This window comes from Heterocephalus glaber, unplaced genomic scaffold (assembly GCF_053883595.1).
Source record: "Heterocephalus glaber isolate CG9 unplaced genomic scaffold, H.glaber_assembly_v1.0 deba00001523, whole genome shotgun sequence".
Taxonomy (NCBI): Eukaryota; Metazoa; Chordata; class Mammalia; order Rodentia; family Bathyergidae; genus Heterocephalus; species Heterocephalus glaber.
In genome coordinates, this window is record NW_028258327.1 from 20356607 (window position 1) to 20378874 (window position 22268).

The 22268-nt window shown below is 37.6% G+C and overlaps 1 protein-coding gene across 4 annotated transcripts; it reads left to right on the forward strand.

Moving 5' to 3' along the window:
- The first annotated feature begins 9653 nt into the window (after positions 1-9653).
- Gjb7 (gap junction protein beta 7) lies at positions 9654-21412 on the forward strand. 4 transcript variants are annotated; one of them, XM_087188054.1, is made up of 4 exons: positions 9654-9933; positions 13044-13276; positions 17090-17153; positions 19635-21412. In XM_087188054.1, exon 4 carries the CDS (start codon positions 19660-19662, stop codon positions 20464-20466), a length of 807 nt encoding a protein of 268 aa, XP_087044180.1. In that variant the 5' UTR covers positions 9654-9933; positions 13044-13276; positions 17090-17153; positions 19635-19659; the 3' UTR covers positions 20467-21412. The 4 variants fall into 4 exon arrangements, with proteins under 4 accessions (XP_087044180.1, XP_004860300.2, XP_021096406.2 ...); XM_004860243.4 differs by lacking the exon at positions 17090-17153 and having other exon boundaries at positions 9658-9933; positions 13098-13276; XM_021240747.2 differs by lacking the exon at positions 17090-17153 and having other exon boundaries at positions 9659-9933.
- The last annotated feature ends 856 nt before the right edge of the window (positions 21413-22268 follow it).

The window sequence follows — 22268 nt, forward strand, 5'->3', positions numbered from 1 at the left end:
TCCAAATGATCATTAAACAGGTAGGTCATTAAATGAGGAATATGTGTATAGTCTTCCATTCTATTGAAAAATGGAGATTACCTGCATCAACATAAATTTAACTGATGGGGCTGAGAACTGAGACTATCAGTGTCAATATTACTGCTTTTATTTCCCCAGGAAATTCATACCAAGGAAGATATGATTGCAGACCAATAAAGTACTTTACTGTTTGCATCATGAAAATTTTACAAACCAATTTTACAGGCAAACACTTTGCTTATCTGGGTAAAAAGCTCACTTATCAGGATAACAAGTTTGCTCCTCATAAAACTCATCTCCAGACTGTCACCTCACAGTGTGCTATAGTCGTATAATATTGTCACAATTTTCACCCACTTCCAGTTACTTCCTCACCTTGAAATACCTGCCTTAAGCCCAATGAATCCCAAGACCCGTACTCTTCTCCAATTTCCACTTTTAGAGACATTAATAAGACCATGTGAACTTTGCTTGATCAACAGATTTTTCTGGTGGTCTCTGTGAGGGGAGGTTGAAAAGGTGAGTGCAGCCTTCCCTTGGTTCCAGGACCCCTTGTAAAATCTGCAGTGCTCAGGTGCCTTACATGATATGTTAAAATACTTACATATGACCTACATACATCCTCTCTCACCTGTTCTACTTTAAATCATTTCCAGATTACCTATAATAGCTAATGGAGTGTAAATAGTTATACTTTGTTGTTGAAGGGATAATGACAAGAAAAAAATCTGTACATGTTTAGTACAGATACAACACTTTTAGCATATTTTTAAGCCATGACTGGTTATGAGTGTTTTCATTTGGGTATAGAATTTTAGCTACCATTTCTTTTAGCACTTCACACACGTTATGATATTGTTTTCTGAAAACCTGCATTTCTGTTAATTGATCAATAATTATTTATTTTATTCCTTTGAAAGTAAAGCTTTTCTTTTTTCATTGTTGGGAATTGAGCCCTGGACTTTCATACTGAGCTACATTTCCAGCCTTTTTTATTTTTTAGTTTGAGACAGAGTCTTGCTAAGTTGCCCAGGCTGGACTCAAACTTGGGATCCTTCTGCCTCAGCCTCCCAAAGCAATTCATCTTTTATCTGATTGCTTTTTTTTTTTTTTTCAGGTACCAGGGATCGAACTCGGGTCCTTGTGCTTGTGCAGCAGGTGGCGAAACCACTGAGCTAAATCTCCGGCCCACCTATCTGGTTGCTTTTAAGATTTTCTCTGTCTTTGGTTTTTAATATTTGTATTACTGTATACTAAATATATTTTTTCTTTGAATCATGCTTAGAAATCATAAAGCTTCTTGAATTTGTGTCTTGATAACTTTCATATAGTTTAGAAAATTCTTGACAATAATTAAATATTACTCTTTCCCATTTTTCATCCCTACTTTTTTTTTTCTGAGGTACCAGAGATGGAACTCAGGACCTTGTGCTTGCAAGGCAAGTGCAGTGCCACTGAGCTAAATCCCCAGCCCTCATCCCTACTTTTGGGACTTTTAATTACTCACATGTTAAACTTTTAATTTGTGTTCCCAATTTCTCTTATTTTTCTTTCTCTCTGAAAAAACGCTTTTCACCCCCTTTTATCATTCATACTTTCAATATGCATATTTTCTGATTGTAATCTTTAACTTCTCTGTTGTTAAAGATAGCTATTCCATTCTTAGTTTTAGTTATTGGACATTAATGGAATTTCTAATTGATTTTGTGATGTACTTTAGTTCTCTGATGAAATTTTCTATCTTGTCATCTCTTTTCTTGAATACATGAATAACTATTTTAAAGTTTGTGTCTATCAATATCTAGATACTATAGGTCTGTTTCTATGTTCTGTTTTTTATTCTAATTTTTTGTTATGCTTGGTAATTCTTGATTAAATTCATGGAAGTATAAATTTAATACTGTAGACATTCTAGATAGTGCTGCTTTTTTTCTTGAGAGGTTTTTGTTTAATTTTGCTTTAGTTTCTGAATAGGAGCATATCATCGTCATCTAATAAGTAACCAATCAGATTTGGAGTTGGTGTTCAGGTACTTTTTCTTTTTTCTTTTGTTTTTTTCTATTTGGTGCGTGCGTGCGTGTGTGTGTGTGTGTGTGTGTGTGTGTGTGTGTGTGTATTTTTGAGACAGAGTCTTGCTATGTAGCCCAGGTGGACCCTGAACTCACTGTGTAGCCCAGGCTGATCTCAAACTTCTTGTGATCTTCCTGTCTCCTGCCTCAGCCTCCAGAATGATGGGATTATAGGTGTATACCATCACACTTGGCTGTTCAGGTGTTTTAAGGCCTGACCTATTTCCTATTTGCCATACTGAAACTCTGGGGTGTATTCCAAGACCTCTGTACCTTGGAAAAGCCTAAGGAGCAATTTTAACTCACTAGCACCATCAGATGCCATTATCTCTCAGCCTAATAAATACCCTCTCTTCTCTCAGTTCTCTGCTTGGCTTGCCCTGCTTCCATACTAGTGAGAAGCTAAGGAAAACAGTCTGGTTGAATACTGAGCCCATTCCAGTGAGTTTACTTTCAGTGATCTTGGCTCCACACAAGTCCTGGATATACTTGTGGCTCTCAAATTTATTTTTTGTTGTTGTATTATATATAACTTTTCTAGTTATTCTCAGCTAGAAGGTTGATTTGCTACAAATTTTTTCTGTCATGATCAACAGGAGAAGTCCCCTTGCATTCCCTTTGATTCTGTTTCTGACTCCAGTCAATGCCTGCTTTTAAGGACCAGAACGCTTTCACTTATGGATTGATTAAAACCTCTTTAATTCTGGTGACAAAATTGTGCAAATGCCCTTTATTGCTTCCTCTTTTCCAAGACCCTCCCTTCTTTGGAGGATCTTCATTAAGAAAACTAACTGAACAGAAGAAATGGCCTCATATTCCAGGGTCAGTTGAACTGCCTCCACAAAATCCTCCAGCTCTTAAATACAGTTTTCTTAACTATCCCCAACTCCACCTTTTCAGGAGCGAGATCCACCACTGACTCAAAGCCCAATCACTAGAAATTCCTGCCTGCCTATACTGCAAGTGTTTGTGTAACCCTGGAAACATTCCTATCTTTTACTAGACTGAGTTCACTAAAGAATCTTTATTGTCTGTATAATCTTCAACTGCCTCTTCATATTACAATTACTTTGTTACATTTTCTCTAGAGAATAATTCAGTCATTTCTGTATCATAGTTGTTCAAAATTTCATTTTTGTTATGAATAACTTAGAATTTTTGATTAGTTTCTTTTGATTAATTTTCTTATCACTTTCTGCAGATAGCATATAAATTGTGGCTTATTAATAGTTTGAGGAAAACTTCCATTTAGTTTTTCTATATTTAGAAGAATTTCCAGACTAAAATCTACCTTGATATATTTAAACCTTATTTCTCTGCCTCAACTTTCATCCTTTTGATGCTGGTGCCATTGGATACATTCAAACTGCAATGAGACTTTGGTTACAACCTTAGTACAGTGGAAGTTAGAGCGATTCTTGGAGCCATCCCTAAACTAGAACATGTAGCAAGAACTTAGCTGTTAACATGAATGAATATGACCACACAAATACATCTTACTAAGCCAAAACTAAGCCTAAATCAGCTTATCCAAATCTTTACCTGGATGCTGTGGTCACTACAACTCCACCTAACAGTAGGAGAAATGTAACAAAGAAAAAATGTTGGTCTAAAAAGACCACAATCACCATTTGCAAATTTTAGAGAAACATGTTACTCTGAGAACAACTTACTAGGAAGCTTCCCAGGATCTCAGAGGGGCCATGAATCTTGACTTCCTCATCTTTAGGGTAAATCTAACTTATTTTTAAATATTAAAGTCTCCTTCAAAAAAAAAAGTCTCCTTCCCCCTAAAGAGTTAAGTTAATTTAGAATGTAGGCTCTTGAAAAATCATAAACCAAGAAAAGAGAGTTCCAGCGGCTTTGCTCTTTATATAAATTCACACAAAACATCTTGGAGAGATTCAGTACTACACTAACCCTGCCTCCTAACAGTCTCCTTTCAGTACAACTTCTTGAGGGCAAGGGCAGGAAGACCCTGAGTTCATTCAATAATTCCTGTTTTCAAATCCCTTCTCTCTTTTGCTGTCTCTAGTTCAATATACTTGCATTGGTTTGTTAGGACAGCGTAACAAAATACCACAGGTTTGATGGCTTAAACAATAGAATCATAATTTTTATGACCTTGGAGGCTGGAATTATATAAAAAAAAATGAAGATACAAGTCCCAGCAAGAATGACGTTCTCTGATGCCTCTTTCTTGGCTTGTAGATGGCCATCTTTCTGTGCACACATACCTGTGGCATCTCTGTGTTCAAATTTCCTTTTCTTATAAGACACCTGCCAGATTGGATTAGAATTGGTTCTAAAGACCTCATTTTAAATTAATCAGCTCTTTAAAGGCCTTAGGCCCATTATAGTCACATTCTGAGGTACTGAGGTAAGCTCTTCAACATAGAAAGTTTAAAAGAGACACAATTCATCCTGTAACTGTACTGTTCCTAGCTACTCCTTTCTCATTCTCAAAGATATCAGAGGCAAAAAAAATGGTGGGGGCATTTTGAAATGTAGTACCCTTTATCAAAGGTAGAGTGCATAAACCCTTGCCTCCCTCCACTCCCCACGCCTCCTTCCAATATTCTAAAGACTTTTAGAATAGTCTTTAATCATCTTCTTTCTCTCAAATTCCTGGTGGCAGGTTATTATACATGTGTTTACTTCTCCTCAGCTTTTCTAGCAGGCCAAAGATACTCAGTGGTCCCCATGATTCAAGATGTGGCCAGGCAGCCCTGCCTCTGGGTGCCATGGTCTTAATTCTGAGTAATCTACAATATTACACAGGCTGTGAGCATAGTTTATTACTCCAAGGGAAAACATATAAGCATACTTGGGCATGAAAACTTAGAAGGACAGATAGCTATTTTATGTACATGCTGACCTTACAAAGTACCACCTATTGGAGTATTTTGGCAACACCCAGAGTGGTGTGATCTATAGACCTCAAGCCCTGAATAGGATTTGAAGTGTGTGCCTCTTATCAGACCCACACATACAAAAATCAAAAGATGTTGAAGGTGTTTTTTTTGGTACCAGGGATAGAACTCAGGGCTTTGTGCCTGCACAGCAGGCAGCGAAACCACTGAGCTAAATCCCCGGCCCTGTTGAAGGTATTTTTAAATCTAGGTTTTAAGTTTATTCAAATGCTGGAGGAAATGACCTAGTTATTTTATATTCTATAAATTGTGTGTTAATATTTTCACTCATCTTGCCCATTGGAGTAAAAAAAAATGGCCTGAAGAAATAATATCACTACTTTAAAAATTCTGAGATTTTGTTTCAAATGGAAATCTCAAGTTGCTTCATCAAAATATTACTTACTACTTTGACCTTTCAACTGTAAGCAAGTGCTCTACCTCTGAGCTACATCCCTAACCCTCAACTTTCATTCATCAAATATTTATTACATGTCAGATACTGTTAATACTTTCACATCATTGTCTGATAATCAGGTGTGGCAATTCCTGAAGATATAATGGAGTTATAGATGCAATGAGTCTATTTCAAACACTGGATTGGAAGATGCATTTATTTCTATTTTATTATTAGCTCTAGGTGTAAAGATTTATATAGATTTTTAGGATTTTAATTTTAACTATGAAAATAGTATTATGTTGGGGAGAGGTAAGAGAAAGAGATTAAATAAATGTTTATTTAACATAATTCCAGAACTTGGGAGGCTGAGGTAGGAGAAGTGCCTGGGCTACATAATGATTTCAAGGTGAATCTGAACTACAAAGTGAGACTCTGTCTCAAAACCATTCATATTATTGTATTTTTACAAAATCCTAATATAGAGAAAACAAAATAAAATGTAGACATTCATTACACAATTGTAATAATTGTCATACTGTATATACAATGAACATTTTAGTTGGTTCTAAGTATTTCCTGATACTGCATACTTGTTTTCCTAAGTGATGAGCAACAAGGTGCTGACAAGTGAAATATAGCCTTTCATTTGTTGAACCAACAACAGAAAACTCATCAGAGCTGGAGGCACATACATTCATCAGCTTAGAGTCTGTCAAACCCTGAGAAGTCTGAAGTACTGGTAGCTAAATTAATGTCAGGCAATAAGTGAGGGGTTTTTTTTGGAAAAATAAGATCACAAAACATTCCTTGGACATGTAAATTGCCTGGAAAACATTTGATCCTGTAAGTGCATATAGTGAAAACATGAGCCTTTTCAGTGACTGGGAGGAGAAATTGTTGCCTGGAGCCGTGGCTCTGCTGACAGCTGGCTCTGGCGTCCAGCAAAGCCCTCACAACCCTGCATCATCAGGAAGCACTCAACTGTGATTAAAATCAAGAAGACAAGACCCACATTTTCACTTGAAAAGGGTTGAAAACTCATTTTAGATGTATAAGTGATTCTCAAATATGACCATTTTATATCCTCAGATATTCTGCACTCGCAGAGTATTTTTCCTCAGTTCTCTTCTACATCATTTAGAAGACAGATAGGCAGCAACTGAAGGCACAGAGCTCCTCAACCTGTTCTTTCCAGAGCAGGAAGCCCGAGAAGCACTTGCCCTTCATCAAACTAGATGTCAAAACTGTCAATCATCATGAAGGGGGCTTGTTTTTTTGGGTTGCTCTACCTGCTACAAATCTCCAAGCTTCTGGTATAAATGAGAATTGCTACATTAGAGTTTCAGTACTGTCTTCTTCCTGTAGGTATCTTATTTCAAATTGTTTCAAACTGTACCAAAAAGCAATTATTTTGAGATGTGGAAAAGTCTTCCCCATAAGTTTTTGCTGCCCAGAACAACAGGTACTTTTGTTTTGTTCATTTCCCCCTCAAATCTATGCATACTTCTCTCATTTTTCATGCTATTTAAAAAACATATTTTTGGCATACAAATTTCACAACCCAAGCTCACTGTTGCCTTCAAAGCTAATGATAGCTATCATTTACTGAGCAGCTACTGTTTCATTTAACAATTATAAGAACTCTGTGAAGTAGGGAGTGCCTTTCTCCTTTCGCAGACATGGAAATGGAGAAGTCAATTGTCTTGAACAAGGCCACAAAGTTAAGTAAGAAATATATCCAGAATTTAGGCTCTGGTATGAATTCAAAGCCTATGAAACATCTATAGTAAAAAACAAAATAAAACAAAACAAAAAGACACACACCACCAAAACTTGACATAGAGATGATACCAAATTCTGAGAAGTATCTTGTCCTTTGTTTCTCCATGCTCAACATCTTCAGTTACCTCAATCCTTCTTTTTATATTTTAGAGACATTCTCATCATCCTGGTCACTGACTTCTAGACTAATGTTTGTCAAACGTCATATTAAAACCAGAAGAAAATACAATGTTTCAACTGCTTGTAGAATAGAAAAGACAAGAGTACCAATCTCTCTTGTTGGGGACAGTGTCCTGAGAAATAAGAGTCAAAGTCAGAACACAATACCATTTCCACATGGTCCCCAACACACATTAGTACTTATACTTCCATCATGCAGCCAGCTATGGTGCTAGTGCTTAGAACCTTGATCATGGTTCTAACCTTTTCTCACTTGGCGTCTACATTCAGCACGATTCTGTGGTCCTCTTCAACAAAGTGATCACTGAGATGGGTCTTCCTGCAGCCCCTACTCTAGTGCAGTTGCTCCAGGACATGCTGGTCATTGGAAGGTTCTGGCTTACACTGCTTCAGTCTGCTCCAGGCTATGCTCTTGCTGACCACCTTTCAGGGCCACATTCTCACACTAAAGGGGCAGTTCTCAAAACTGAAATCTACCAGAGAACAAAGTTTACAATATTCTTCTCATCTTTTTTCCAGTTGTCTTTTCTTAATTCTCTCCACTCTAAAATTTACTTCAAGTTGATTTTATTTGTATTACAATACTCCATACTTTTTTGCAGTCTTTATTTGCTTCCCCCAATCCAAACATGGAGGTAAAAGTATTAAATTATTGTCAAAAGTGTAGCAGAAGCCAGCCATGGTACATGCCTGCAATCCCAGCTACTCAAGAGGTGGAGATAGGAGGATCACAAGTTTAAGTCCAGCCTGAGACATTCTATCTCTGTCTCTAAATAAAACATTTATAAAAGGGCTGTGGTTGTATTTCAGTTGTAGTTGCTTGCCTAGCATACAGAACACCTGCAAGTTCACACCCCTCAATCCATAAAGATACAAATTGCAGCCCATCTCTCTATAGAGCCTCCTGATTACCCTCTGTCCCTGGCAGTTTCTCCTGCCTCCAGCTTTTGTGCAAGACACTGCAAGATCCTTGAAGCATCTTTGTCTACAAAATTACAGCTCTGCAATACTGGATTGCATTGCATTCTCCCTTTGTTTGGGTTAGTGCTGACGTTATTGGAAGGCTGGGATCCTTTGATCATCAGTACCCAGGGGTGCAGTAAGGTCACCTTCAAAGTAGTTTCAACAACAAACTACCTCAGCCCAGCTGTTCAAAGCAGGTGTCTTTCCACAAACAGGTAATGTTTTAAGATCATAGACAGTCTTGTAAGTGCTAATTATAAACAGCTGAGTGGAAACTGAAAGTGATGAATAATTCCAGAGACTAGACTTCGGAATTTCATTTTAATAATGGCCATTTGGGAACTAGACCAACATTCTGGAAGCCTGGGATCTCAGTAAAAAGAAAGTAAGATTTGCTTTATTGTGTATGGAAAAAGTTTATACAGGAATATAATGAATAATATTACATGATTTTTTTTTAAAATTAACTGCATTCTTCTTTGAAATTTGGATTGAATACATGGACATATGGAATAATTTTAAAGGTTGTGAACATCAAGATCCCCCAGAGTGAACTGACACTGAAACCTGCATGGTGTACAATATGGACATCGAAGTGCACAGCCAAGAGCTTTGAGACTTGGGTTTCATTTCTAGTTCTTTTTGGTACTCTCATAATGGCTCTGAGTCCTGAAGCAGACCTCTCTCTGGCTCTGTTTTCTTATATGAAGGCATTTGGTTTCACAATATGTAATATCATTTTCAACTGTAAAAGTCTGTTTCTAAACTATTCCTATTTTAAGAGGAAATAGTTATATTTTCATTTTCACATATCTTTAATTTTAGACAACCTCATGTCAATAGTTCTATAAAAAGATAAAGTACGTTAAATAAACCAACCTCTCTCAAGTCTGTATACATACATATCTATTATATACATAAAATATCTATTATCAATGATTTCTGGGTTTGGGGAGATGACTTTTACTTTACTCTTGTTAGTTTTCCTCCCTATTATATCTTTCTACTTTATGAATTTCTAAGATTAGGACATATGAAGTTAAATTAAGCTCATTAAAATAGTTTAAGTTAAATTCAATTGTTCTTATGCCTTCTTTTAATGTAGATAGCTTTTTTTTTTTTTGGCCAGTACTGGAGGTTAAACCTAGGATCTCATGCGTGCTAACCAAGCTCTCTGCCACTGAGCTACACCCCCAGCCCTGTAGATAGCTTTTGATAAAAAGTTGGAAAATCATTTGAAGTGATGGAACATTGTCTCTTTGTTCTAGCTTCTTTGTGTGGATGGTGGCAAGGCTCTATAAAAAGGAATATTTAGTGAACTGCATATGCATGAGTGACTTTGAATTCTTATTTCCAGTTTCCAGTCTCTTTTAACATATGTTGTAAACAACCAAGACCTAAGAATCCTCATCTAAGTTATGAGCCAAAACAAACGATCAGGTTACATCAGTTTGGCTTATACTACCTTGGAAACCACTAGACTCCATTTTCCTGAGCTTACAGAACTAATTCGTTCTTCAAGAAATAATGAAATTGATTCATGCTTATTAAAATTAAATGAGTAACCAACTAGATCTCTTCTAAATCTTCACATCTGTAGCAAGAGGTAAGTTAAGCTTATTTTTCTTGTAAGATTTGTCTATTTAATGGGAAAATTGCATTTATTATAATTGGAAAGTTATTACTTCTTTCTAAAAAGTTTCAGTGAAAGAAGCAATATCTTAATTATCACAAATCTTAATGTATTATCTTTCAGCTTTGTGCCATAAAAAAATGCCCTTTCTGGATAAGCTTCCAGGAAGTAAAGTTATCTATTTGGAATGTGATACTGACTTGAGGACCCTCTGAGTCTTTGGCCAAAAGCAGAGTGTATGGGCTGTAATGTGCAGGACAATGAGGGTGTAGAGGAACAGCCTGGGACCTTTCCATGACAGATCCTGTGTGGATTGAGAGCAACCTAAGTTAGCACTTTTCCTCATAGGGGGTCTTCTAGGACTAGCAATACATGTGTTTATACAGGGAATTAACATACCTTCCATGTGACGTATATGCACAACCCTTGGCTTGTGTGGGTCTTTTTTTCTGTTCAGTGTTTCTCTTGGACTCTTAGTATTGATAATTTATTTTCAGTACAAAGTCATTCACATGAATAAAACCTAAAACTAGATGTAAAATCCTTAGAGATATACCTTTTTTGTATCTATATTTACAAAAGAAAAACAAAACATCACAAAGCCAATAAAGTAAAATTTAAGTGTAGTGAACAAAAGATATTGCTTTGCTTAAATTAAATAACTAGTCATTAAGGACATCAGCTACAGGCTGCAGAAGCCTGGGTTCTCTGAGGCTGGGCCTGATTGTTCCATGAACGAGGTGATAGCTTTTCACCCACCACTGATCTCTAGTCAAACTACAAACAGGCTTCATTCATGCTGTACACTCATCTGTCACAACTTCATGTGGCTTTCTGTGAAAATATCCCATCATCATATGTTGTTTCTCATAGGCCCAGATAATTAGTTTTGGTGCTTGGTCCCAATATGTTTTAAGAACAATATAAGCATTTGTGTGTGTGTGTGTGTGTGTGTGTGTGTGTGTGTGTGTGTGTGCGCGCAAAGGGCCAGGTAGCAAATATTTTAAGCTTTGAGTGCCATACTACTCAACAGCTACTCAACTCTGTCTCTGTAACAACTACTCAACTCTGCAGTTGTAGTATGAAAGCAGTGATAAATAATAAAAGAAGTGGCATGACTGTGTCTGAAGAAACCTTATTTACAAAATAGGAGGTGGACTTGTTTGGCCATGAGGGCTGTGTAGTTTGCTCAATCTTCATAAAAGTGAGGGCAGAAATGCTAAAATCTTGTGACAGTCCAAGGTCATGACCTGGTCATCTGGTATTTTGGGTTTTTTTGTGTGTGTGTGTGTTTGTTTTTTACAATGATACACTTATAAGTCTCCCATAAATCCTTTTGAATATGATAAAGGACTCTCAGGGGGCCACAGATCCTGGGTTTGAAAATACAGCTTTAGGGATTTTCCAAGTAAGTAGTTGCCTTCTTAAAGGCAGAAAATTAAAGGCAGAAATTGAAATGTTTTTTATTCAAACAGGGAGTTAAAGGGCTTGCAAGGGTCTGCAGCTATAGCAGGACTCAGGTAGAAAGAACCCCATAAGAAGAAATATTTTAAGGTTTGAATGATTTGTGTGCAAGGTAAGACAGAGCTATGGATCAATCAATGAAGCCACCACTGCAAAGGGAGCTAGAAAGTAGCCATGTAGGACCTGGGTTCTGCTGCGGATTTTTAGATTTGCATGAGTCTACCTTTCTGAGCTTTGGTTTCTCATCACTAAATTGGGGTGGTACCACACATCTGCTTACTAAGAGAATGGAAGTTAGGGTTGTACTGATGCTGTGAAGTGCTTCAGAAGTAATCAAGTGCTGTCCAAACACAGTATTATTGTTACTTAGATGAAAGGGGCTGAGTATGAAGTACGAATTGCCACTGGTGACCTGCAAGGCTATTGGGAATCTGGTGCACCTCAAACATAAGTTTCAAAACAGCACTTTCTTGTAATTACAAATCAGCTTCCTGGCTCTTGGTAGTGCAAGGGCTTTTTGGACAGTTTGTGCTTGATATTCTGTCACTTTGGTCCCTCCCACACCCCTGTAATTTGACTTTTTTCCCACCTCAAATGCAATGGGAAGTTGTAGTAGAGCTGTAAGCTGAAAAATGAGACTATATAATCTCAATTATAAATGTTAACCTGGTTACAGAATGGATAATGGATTGGAGCTGCGGCCAAGAATGAAAAGAGTGGAAACAGGTAGGAAGCTATTAAGGTGTTCCAGGTAGGAGATGAGGGTAGCTTGAATTAGGGTGGTGGAAGTGCAGATGTAAAGAGTGAAAAGTTTTGGGACATATTTTTAAACTGAAAACTTTGACTTTGAATGTAGATTGTATGGTGGTTTGGAGAAAAAAAGAGGGAAGAACAATTTCTAAGTTTCTGGCTTCCATACTTGGATGGACTGGTGAAGTTTATGGAGGCAGAGAGTACTGGAGGAAGAACAGCACATTGGAAGGGGGGCAGCAGAAGGTGTAGTAGGTACCAGTGAGAGCTTACATTTGTATATTTTAAATTTTGGAGATGACATCATAGCAGAGATGACAAAGAGGCAGCTGGAGCTCAGAGATGAGAGGTAGTTCATGTGGGGAATCACTGACATGCCTGTTGAGGGAAGGACTTCAATTGCTACAGAAAAAGATACATACTAAAAGTCATATCTCTCTGATTTTTTAGTGTTCCTTTTTTACTAGATTTTTTTCCAGATTTAATTTTGAATATTTCTATTGTCAGAAATTAGTAATGCAGAAAATCATGAAAAATAAAATCATTCCTAAGAACTCAATTCATTGGTAACCATTATTAATATTTTGTTCTTTCCTTTGTCCCTATTTCTATTTTTTAAATGGTTCTCTTTAAATGTTTAGGTCCTATGAACTCCTATTGTCTCTTTTCATATCAAGTAAACTTCCTCCCACTCACTTTTTAAATTGTAGTAAGATATGTAAAATTTGCCATTTTAATAATTTTTACATGTATAATTCTGACTTTAATATTGCATTCACAGTGCTGTACAATCATCTTCAAAATTTTCACTGCCCCAACAAATACCCTATAAACATTGAGCTATAACTTCCTTTTTTCTGATTTTCTAGCCCTTGGCAACCTCTCATCTACTTTCTATGTCTATGAATGTCTATTGTGGACAGTTGATACACCTGGAATAGCACAGAACACGCCGAATCAGCCGGCTGCACACAGGAAGGTCTGTGCACGCCCTACCGAGGTCCTGAGTCACGCGGAAGACACCGAATCACCCCGCTGCAGACAGGCAACCACCTGGTTCCACACTACAAAGACGCAGAGGACACCAGACCACCAGACCAAGGTACTGAGTCCCGCTGTTCCCAGCCCAGAGGTAGGGGCTTCTGAGCCACCGTCCCACTGCTCCTGGTCCAGAGGCCGGGGCTTCCCAGTCACCATCCCTCCCGCTGCTCCCAGCCCAGAGGAAAGGGCTTTTGGGCCACCTTCTGTCCCACTGCTCCTGGCCCAGAGGAAGGGCCTTCCAGGCCACCATCCTTCCCACCACTCCCGGCCCAGAGGGAGGGGGTTCTGAGCCGCCATCCCACTGCTCCTGGTCCAGAGGAAGGGGCTTCCCGGCCACCATCCCTCCCACTGCTCCCAGCCCACAGGAAAGGGCTTTTGGGTCACCATCCCTACTGCTGCTCCCGGCCCCTGTCCCACCTCACCCAGCTCAGAAGAGGTAATCCGGGCAGGCGCTAACAGCCCCCTGCCCCAGTCGAAATGAGAAAACACGTAAAGAAGTCTCAAAACCAGACTTCCAGATCACCTATAGCAACCCCAAAGGGAAATGAGATGGAACACTCTGATACTCAACCACCTGGACCCACTGAACTGGCAACAAAAGGGGATCTGGAAAAAATGAAATCAGAAATAATTTCTCAGATAACAGGAGAAATTGTGCCCCTAGTACAAGACATGATTAATAAATCTAGAGAGGAGCTCAGGAACATGATGGAATTCCAACATAAGAAACAAATGGAATCCATAAAACAGATGCAAATAGATTTCCAGGACATGAAAAACTCCACTGAAAGTCTACACAGCAGAATGAGCCAATGTGAGGACAGAATTTCAGATATAGAAGATAAGATTGCAATTAATGACCAGGAAAAGAAAAGTTGCTTCAAAATTATATGGGAACATGAGAAATCAATCCAGCAGCTGCTAGATGATGCAAAGAAAAATAACATAAGACTGATTGGGCTCAATGAAGAAACAGGAGAGAGTGGAGATGACATAAAAAATCTCTTCACAGAAATAATGGCAGAAAACTTCCCAAGCATGGGAAAAGAGCTTGACATACAGATAAGTGAGGCATATAGGACCCCAAATAGCCTTGATCAGAAAAAATCTACACATAGGCATATAATTGTTAAGATACCTGGAATCATACAATATTTGTCCTTTTAGGTCTGGCTTCTTTCACTTAGCATAATGTCTTCAAGGTTTATCCATGTTGTAGCATATAACAGAATTTTATGCCTTTTTATGGATGAATAATATTCCATGATATTTAGAGACCATGTTTTGTTTATCCATTCATCTGTAATATACACTTGGGCTGTTTTCACATTTTGGCTATTGAGAGTAATGCTGCAACGAACATTGGGATGCAAGTTTGATTCCCTATTTTCAGTTCTTTTGGTTATATAATTAGGAGTAGAATTGCTGGGTCATATAGCCACATTATGTTTAGTTTTTTGAGGAATTTGCAAACACTTTTCCATAGCTGCTATACCACTTTACATTTCTATCAGCAGTCATGAGGATTCCAGTTTCTCCATATCTTAGCCAACACTTACTTTACATTTTTAAAATTATAGTCAACATAGGGAATGTGACAGTCTTTACCTTTCCATGTGCTTATTTGCTATTTTGTATATCTTCCTTGGAGAACTGTCTACTCAAGTCCTTTGCCCACTTTTAAATTTGTTAGTATTTTTTGCTAAATCATTAGTATTCATTATAGGTGAGGATATTAAACCCCTATCAGATATATAATTTACAGACATTTTCTCTGATTCTACAGCTTGTCTTTTCACTTTCTTGATAATATTCTTTGTTGCACAAAAGTTTTTAATTTTTTGGGGGGTACCGGGGATTGAACTCAGCACCTTGTGCTTTTGAAGCAGGTGGAGTTGCCACTGAGCTAAATCCCTGGCCCCCAAAGGTTTTTAATTTTGATAAAATCAGATTGTTTTCTTTTGTTGCACATGATTTTGGTATTCTAAGATTCTATTACTAAATTGAAGGTAATGAAGATTTGTCCCTATGTTTTCTTCTAAGAGTTTTATGGATTTCGGTTTTATATTTTTTATTTTATATTTTAAAATAATTTTTGTAAATGGTGTGATTAAGAATACTTCATTTGGGCCAGGGATTTAGCTCAGTGGTTCTGACGCCTGCCTCACAAGCGCAAGGTCCCGAGTTCGATCCCTGGTACCCCAAAAAAAGAATACTTCATTCTTTTGCTTATGGAAAGCCAGCTGTCCCAGTAGCTTCTCCATGGTCCCACTTCTAGATCAAATATTTGGGAGAAGTTTGCAATTTAAAAAATTATTCCTGGTATTGGGAATATTGAACATTTTACTTTGTGAAAATGTTTTATTATTTGAATTTTCCACACTAAACTCCTGTGAAGTAAACTGTTACTTCTTCATAGAAACATCAGACTTGGTAAGTGGAGGGTCTGGGGTGTTCTCAGTGATCCAGTGCTTGTTTAAGCATGCCTGAGGCACTGGCTTTGATTCCTAGCACCACCAAAAACAAAGAAAAAAATTGGTAAGTGGAAATTCTTTTTTAAAAAACTAGGTGTGATCTGTGTCAATTTAAGAAATGGATAAAGACCCTTATTAAAAATAATCAGAATACCCGGGGATTTAGCTCAGTGGTTCTGCCACCTGCCTCAAAAGTGCAAGAACCAGAGTTCGATGCCCAGTAACAACAACAACAAAATATAGTCAGAATTATTATTAAGCCATAAAGATACTGAGCTAATAACTTCACTGCTTTCCAATGCTTAAAGGTCTGTTATATGGAGATTCCTTACTATGATTCATCTCACTGGAACAGAACAAGAGGAAATGTGTATTTCATTTGTATTAAATATGTTTAAACTTTTTGTTTTATACTGCTGGATTCGAGTCCACAGCCTTCATACATGCTATGGAAGTGCCGTATCACTGAGCTACAAAATCCAACCCCTTACTTTTAATGTGAATTAATTATGTGCAATTAAATTAATGTGTATTAAATTTATAAAAAGGCAAGACTGCAACTTTCCAATGGCAAAAAAATGATAACGGATATTTCATGCTACTGTGTGTCACACCTGTTTTGAGGACTTTATACATATTAGCTCATGAAAGCCTCATGAGCCTCATGCCGTAGGTTCCATTACCATCTCCAGTGAGCTTGGTCTCAACCCCAAGGAGTCCTGCACTGTGCCTAGGCTTCTAACCCACTATGCTAAACCACTTTAGTTAAAAGTGTATAAACATTAGGACCCTTCTCCAGCATGAGCAAAGCCTTTGTCTTTCCATCAGCATGGAATCTGAAAACAGAAAGAACATATATGATTTAAAAGAAAGTTGTAATCCTGACAAGTTGATGGCACCACCTATTTGATTCTAGTCAAAGATTTAAATCTTTCTCATTGTTTTTCTTTTAGCTATGGAGTCTGGGTCAAGTCTTACCTTCCTTCCTTCTCTAAAATGTTCAACATGATACTTTCGAATGTTTTGGTACCAGGGATTGAACTCAGGACCTTTCGCTTTCAAGCCAGGGGGCAGAACCACTGAGCTAAATCCCAGGCCCTCAAATGTTTTGTATTATATAAATATCTTTTTGAGTAATACAGACAAATGCCCAATGATATGCCACTAGGAAACATAATACTTTTTGCCCTTTTTAATCTTTAAGGTTTTGTTTTAATAATTCATAGAGATATTAACTGTTCAGGTAGATTAAGAATATGTTTTATTTAATACAGTTTTGTTTGTATTCTAAAAACCAAGGACACGGAAGTATTCATTCTCTGCTGAATAGAGACAGCATTGTGTACATGTATTTTTTTTTCTCTCTGAACATACCTCTTAACCTTAATTCATCTTTTCAGGACTCTAGTGTGTGGGCTTGCTCAATATTGTTCCCTTCGTAGGAGATGTGACTCACTTTGACAGGTTTGTTGTTACAACAAGATTCCAATTTTCTTTACCCCCTGGCTTTCCTTACAATGCCATTTCCATGATCCTCTTTTGGCTGAGTCTATGGAGAAAACAAATGTGATTTAATTTTTCAAACAGGAAATAAGACTTGAAAAAGCAACATTTTCACCTGAGAAATCACAAAGTGATTAGTGACAGGCCTGGAGCTCTAGCCCACATCATCTGGTTATGGTAGAAAGTTAAAAGCAGTGATTCTCAACCAGGGAAATTTTGCCCCCTCTTTCCAGGGTACACTTGGAAATATAAGAGGATGTTTTTGTTTGTCTTAAATGGTAGGGAGGGGACAGGTTACTACTAGCATCTGGAGGTTAGGGATGCTGCTAAATATCCTATAATGCAAATGAAAGCTGCTGAAATAAAGCACTATCCTGTCCAAAATGTCAGTGCTGTCAATGTTAAGAAACCTTGTTCTAAGCCGGGCCTGATGGAGCATGCCTGTAATCCCAGCACTCGGGAGGCTGAGGCAGGAGGATCACCACAAGTTCAAAACCAGCCTGGGCTACATAGTGAGTTCAGGGCCAGTGTGAACTACAAAGGGAGGCTCTGCCTCAAAAAAACAGAAAAAAAAAAAAAGAAAAGAAAGAAACTTTGTTCTAGAGTAATGGAAATAGACTTGAGCCCTACTCTGCATCTTTGTGAACTTGGGAAAGTGGCTTCAGTTTTCAAACTCTGCTTTCTCATTTGAAAATTTCTACCCCCACAAAACAACAAAACCTACTTTCCAGGTGGTTGTGAGAAACCAATTCAAAACCACTGAATAATGATGGGCATATAATGGACTCAATAAGAAAAAGCTTGGGTCCATACTACCAAGTTCAGCCATAAGGCAATTTGAAAGCAAACGGTCAGAAAGCCACTGTCACTGAAATGAAAAAGAAGGCTCCTCAGCCTCCTATCACCTTGTACAGAGAAAACAGCAAGAGATGGAAAGATGTGTAAGAGAACCAAATAGCACTGAGTGTACACTGGGAAGGCAGGGGAGGAAATGAGGCTGGAAATAGAAAGTAGTGAGGGGGTTGTATAGATGAGAGATTCTGGCAGTGGATTACAGATGAATTTAGAAGATATTTACAGGGAATCAGAAGAACTTAATGGGAAATTTAAGAAAGGACCATGAGAAAGGAATCTAGGATGAATATGAGATTTCTGACTTGAATGCTTGATGTTAGTGATACCATCAACAGAATAATAAAATCAGAAGGCAGGAAACAAAATAAATCTAGTGTAGGCATATCAAGTTTGGGGTGCTTGTGGGATATTTAGATGATAATCGAGAGGTAATGGAATATAGAAGTCTGGGGAGGAGCCAAAGATTTTAGAGTCATGAGACCGAAAGAATTAGTTGAATCCATAGAATGAACATTTTCCAGGAAAAACATATCAAGTGAAAAAAAATAGCATAGAACAGAACTTTAAAAGGCTGGGCAAAGAAAGTTAAGATGAAACAATCAAGGGGAGCAGAACAACAGGAAGATAACAGAGAGTAGTACAGAAGTTAAGGCTGAGTTTCAAGAATAAAAGTGCAGCAACAGTGTTAAATGTCTTGGAAAATTTAAATGATATCCAAAGCTTCAGAAGATTTGGTAGCTGAGTGGTAGTACTAACTTTAGCATAAGTAAAGTGCTGAGCAGATAAACTAGATGCAATGAACTGAAGAATAACCAATCATCAAAGATGTAGAAGTAAGGAATAAAAGAAGAGAGGTTGTCAGAATGATAAGCTATGAAGATTCCCCTAACTTAACTTGAAGCTTATTTGTGTGCCAAGAGGAAGAAAACAGGAAAGGATGCAGATACAAAATATAGAACAGAGAAAACAGGTAAGAGTAGGATATAATGCTGAAATGGTTATTTTGAGGCAAGAAGAAGGAAACCTCTTCCTCTAAACTAGATAGATAAAGTAAGCTGGGTGTGGATATAAGTCTGGCTGGTGAAGAAGAAAGCAAAAGTTTGAGATAGCCCATGTGGGAGAGCTTTATGTTTTCCCATCAAAATGTAGACAAACTCAGTGGTGTGGAATAAAGGGAGTAAGAGAAAGGAGGAATCACCCTTAAGGAGAGAGGCATTACAAATTTGGAGAAAGTGAGTAAAGACTACAACTTTAACAGCCAGACATGTGAAGGACATCTCAAAGTACCAGGGTCACCTAGGGATTCATATCCACTTCTTTCCATAACCCATCCACTTTCAGAGAGAAGCAATAAACTAGAAATATTTTGCCAACCAAAATAGAATTGACAATGGATTAAGTGTGGGCACATGGGGGTGGGGTGGGGGAACCAACTAAATTCCAAATTAAAGTTGACATGGGATCACATATATCCACGGACAAGTGTGTCATCTCCTTTTAGAGAATTAGAATAGGAAATATCAAATAATAGAAATCATCAATGGAATAGAAACAAATGAATCATGATTAAATTGTTCTCTTTTACAGAATCTTGCCTTCTTGTGAGACTGTCATGAGTTGGATGCTTCTCAGAGACCTCCTAAGTGGAGCAAATAAATATTCAACTGGGATTGGGCGTATCTGGCTGGTCATTGTATTCATCTTCCGTTTGCTGGTCTACATAGTGGCAGCAGAACATGTGTGGAAGGATGAACAGAAAGAGTTTGAGTGCAACATTAGACAGCCTGGTTGTGAAAATGTGTGTTTTGATTACTTCTTCCCCATTTCCCAGGTCAGACTTTGGTCCTTACACCTGATCATGGTCTCCACACCTTCTCTCTTGGTGGTTCTTCATGTGGCCTATCGTGAGGGTAGAGAGAAAAGGCACAGAAAGAAGCTCTATGTCAGCCCAGGCACCATGGATGGGGGCCTGTGGTACACCTATCTGATCAGCCTCATTGTTAAAAATGGTTTTGAAATTGGCTTCCTTCTCTTATTTTATAAACTGTATGATGGGTTTAATGTTCCCTATCTTATGAAGTGTGATTTGAAGCCTTGTCCCAACACTGTTGATTGCTTCATCTCCAAACCCACGGAGAAAACCATTTTCACCTTTTTCTTGGTCATTACCTCATGTTTGTGCATTGTGTTGAATTTCACTGAACTAAGCCTTTTGGTTCTCAGGTGTTTTATTAAGTGCTGTCTCCAGGAATATTCTAAAACATTCGAGTCCTCAGGGTGTGAGTGCCACCACCTCAAGTATGTTGAATGTGGTGAGATAGGGGCTCCTCGATTACTCCAGAGTCATTGCTCAAGCTTTGACATAAGTATACCCCAGAAACCTGAAGCAAAGCTACTCTGCAACTCACAAGAGGATTAAATTAAAAAAAAATGTCCCTCCTTAGCAAGAGCTAAACAGGATTTAAAAAACGATTCAAAAAACAAGTTGTTTTTTGATTAATTGCAAATTAAACAATTAACAGTATTCTTTCAAGAGTTTAGATTTGTCAGAAAAGAAATTATCAGTTTTCTATTTTTTTTTGTAACTAACTCATTACAATTCATGCCAGTGAACTCAATAATATTAAAAAGTGACCCTTCTGACAAATATGGTGGCCTCCAAATTGCCATGGAGGCTGTAGTAATCTTTCCAAAGTGGCAGCCAAGGCTCTTTGCATGCAGTCCTACTCAATCTTTGTAGAGAAAGACTATGATATAGCAGCTATCTAGGGGCACACAGGACACATACAGTGAGAAAGCCCAGCTTTTAGAAAAGACTCAGAGCCTAGGACTCTGCAGTTTAGGTATTATATTTATGGACTCAGGCAGAGGGAGGAAAGCCATCATTTAAGTAGTCTCCAAGTTAAATGCAAATACTACTGGGAAATATCATACTTAAGCCTGAACCAGCAGGAATCATGAAGGAAGGGACGTCCTACAAAGAGTAGCACATTGATATCGGAGGAGGCCATAGAAAAAGAATGTGTCCACTTGATAGTCACTTAGCACTTTTCTTTAATCATAAAACATTAAAATGCTTTGTAAATTTTCATATTGCTTGACCTTTTTATAATCAGGAATTCACCATGTACTATAACACAACTCAATTAAATTGCCTACAATTCAATAGTACCTCTCTCTCTCTCACAGAAAATGTGTATTATGCTGTTACAGCGAAGCAAATAATTTTTTAAAAGTTTACTATCACCTGTTTTGAAAACTAGAACTTTCTTTTATTTTTCTATTAAAAAAACCCCTCATAGTGTCTCTTTGGACTAAATATTCCAACATGTAAGTGTTTCTCCAGAATAAAATGTTATTTTGTGCTGCTATTTGGTTTTCGTTGATATCTTTACTTGGCTGCACTGAGTATAATTATTTGGTGAAATGAAACTTGTTCTGATAATTTTAAAACAAGATTTGCAACACTGCTTGGTAAAGATAATTAGAAATCATTCCCCCCGGGAATTTCTTAACAGAAAGTCAGTATAAAATATAATTTTATCAAAAAAAGTAATTTCAACTAAAATAGATTATTCATGTCTCCCATGCCCCGCCCTTAGAATAAAATGTCTCATTACAATTCATGTACAATGAGTTATTTGGGTCACTATGTTGTCTACAGCCCATGTCACCAATAGTAGTCTTAATCTCTGTCTTAAAGACTGTCCTGGACCACAGAGTGAAAGGTAAACTTTCTGGTTTCCCTCTTTCTTCAGTTTCAGTGATTTATACCACAAATCACTGTTTTTAATGCAATGACAAGAGCTTTCAACATCTAGCTTTCACAAATCCAGTTAACTGGAATTAAAAAAAAACCAAAAACACTGATAGGTGGCTAAAGAGGTTAAAGGTTTTTTTCGGGGTTTTTTTGTTTTGTTTTGTTTTGTTTTGTTTTGAGGTTAAAGGTTTTTGAGACCTGGACCTAGTGTGGAAACTAGAAAACATGGTTTCAGATTCAGAACTGGAATGGAGACAAGGGACTTTTTAAATCTGAGGATGTCTGCTGCCAAAAATGTCTTTGGGAGTTCAGCCTTTTTTCATCACTTTCTACAAGCTGTGCCCCAGCTAACAAGGTCAATGGCTTAGCATGTACATTCTTTGCTTTTTCTACTCTATAAAGAGAAGAAACTGAAAGGTAATGAGAATAAGGGCAATGGAAATGACAATGTTTAAATAGGA

Excerpts from the sequence above, each read along its gene's own strand:
- Gjb7 (XM_087188054.1), top strand. The coding sequence starts at position 19,660 with ATGAGTTGGATGCTTCTCAGAGACCTCCTAAGTGGAGCAAATAAATAT.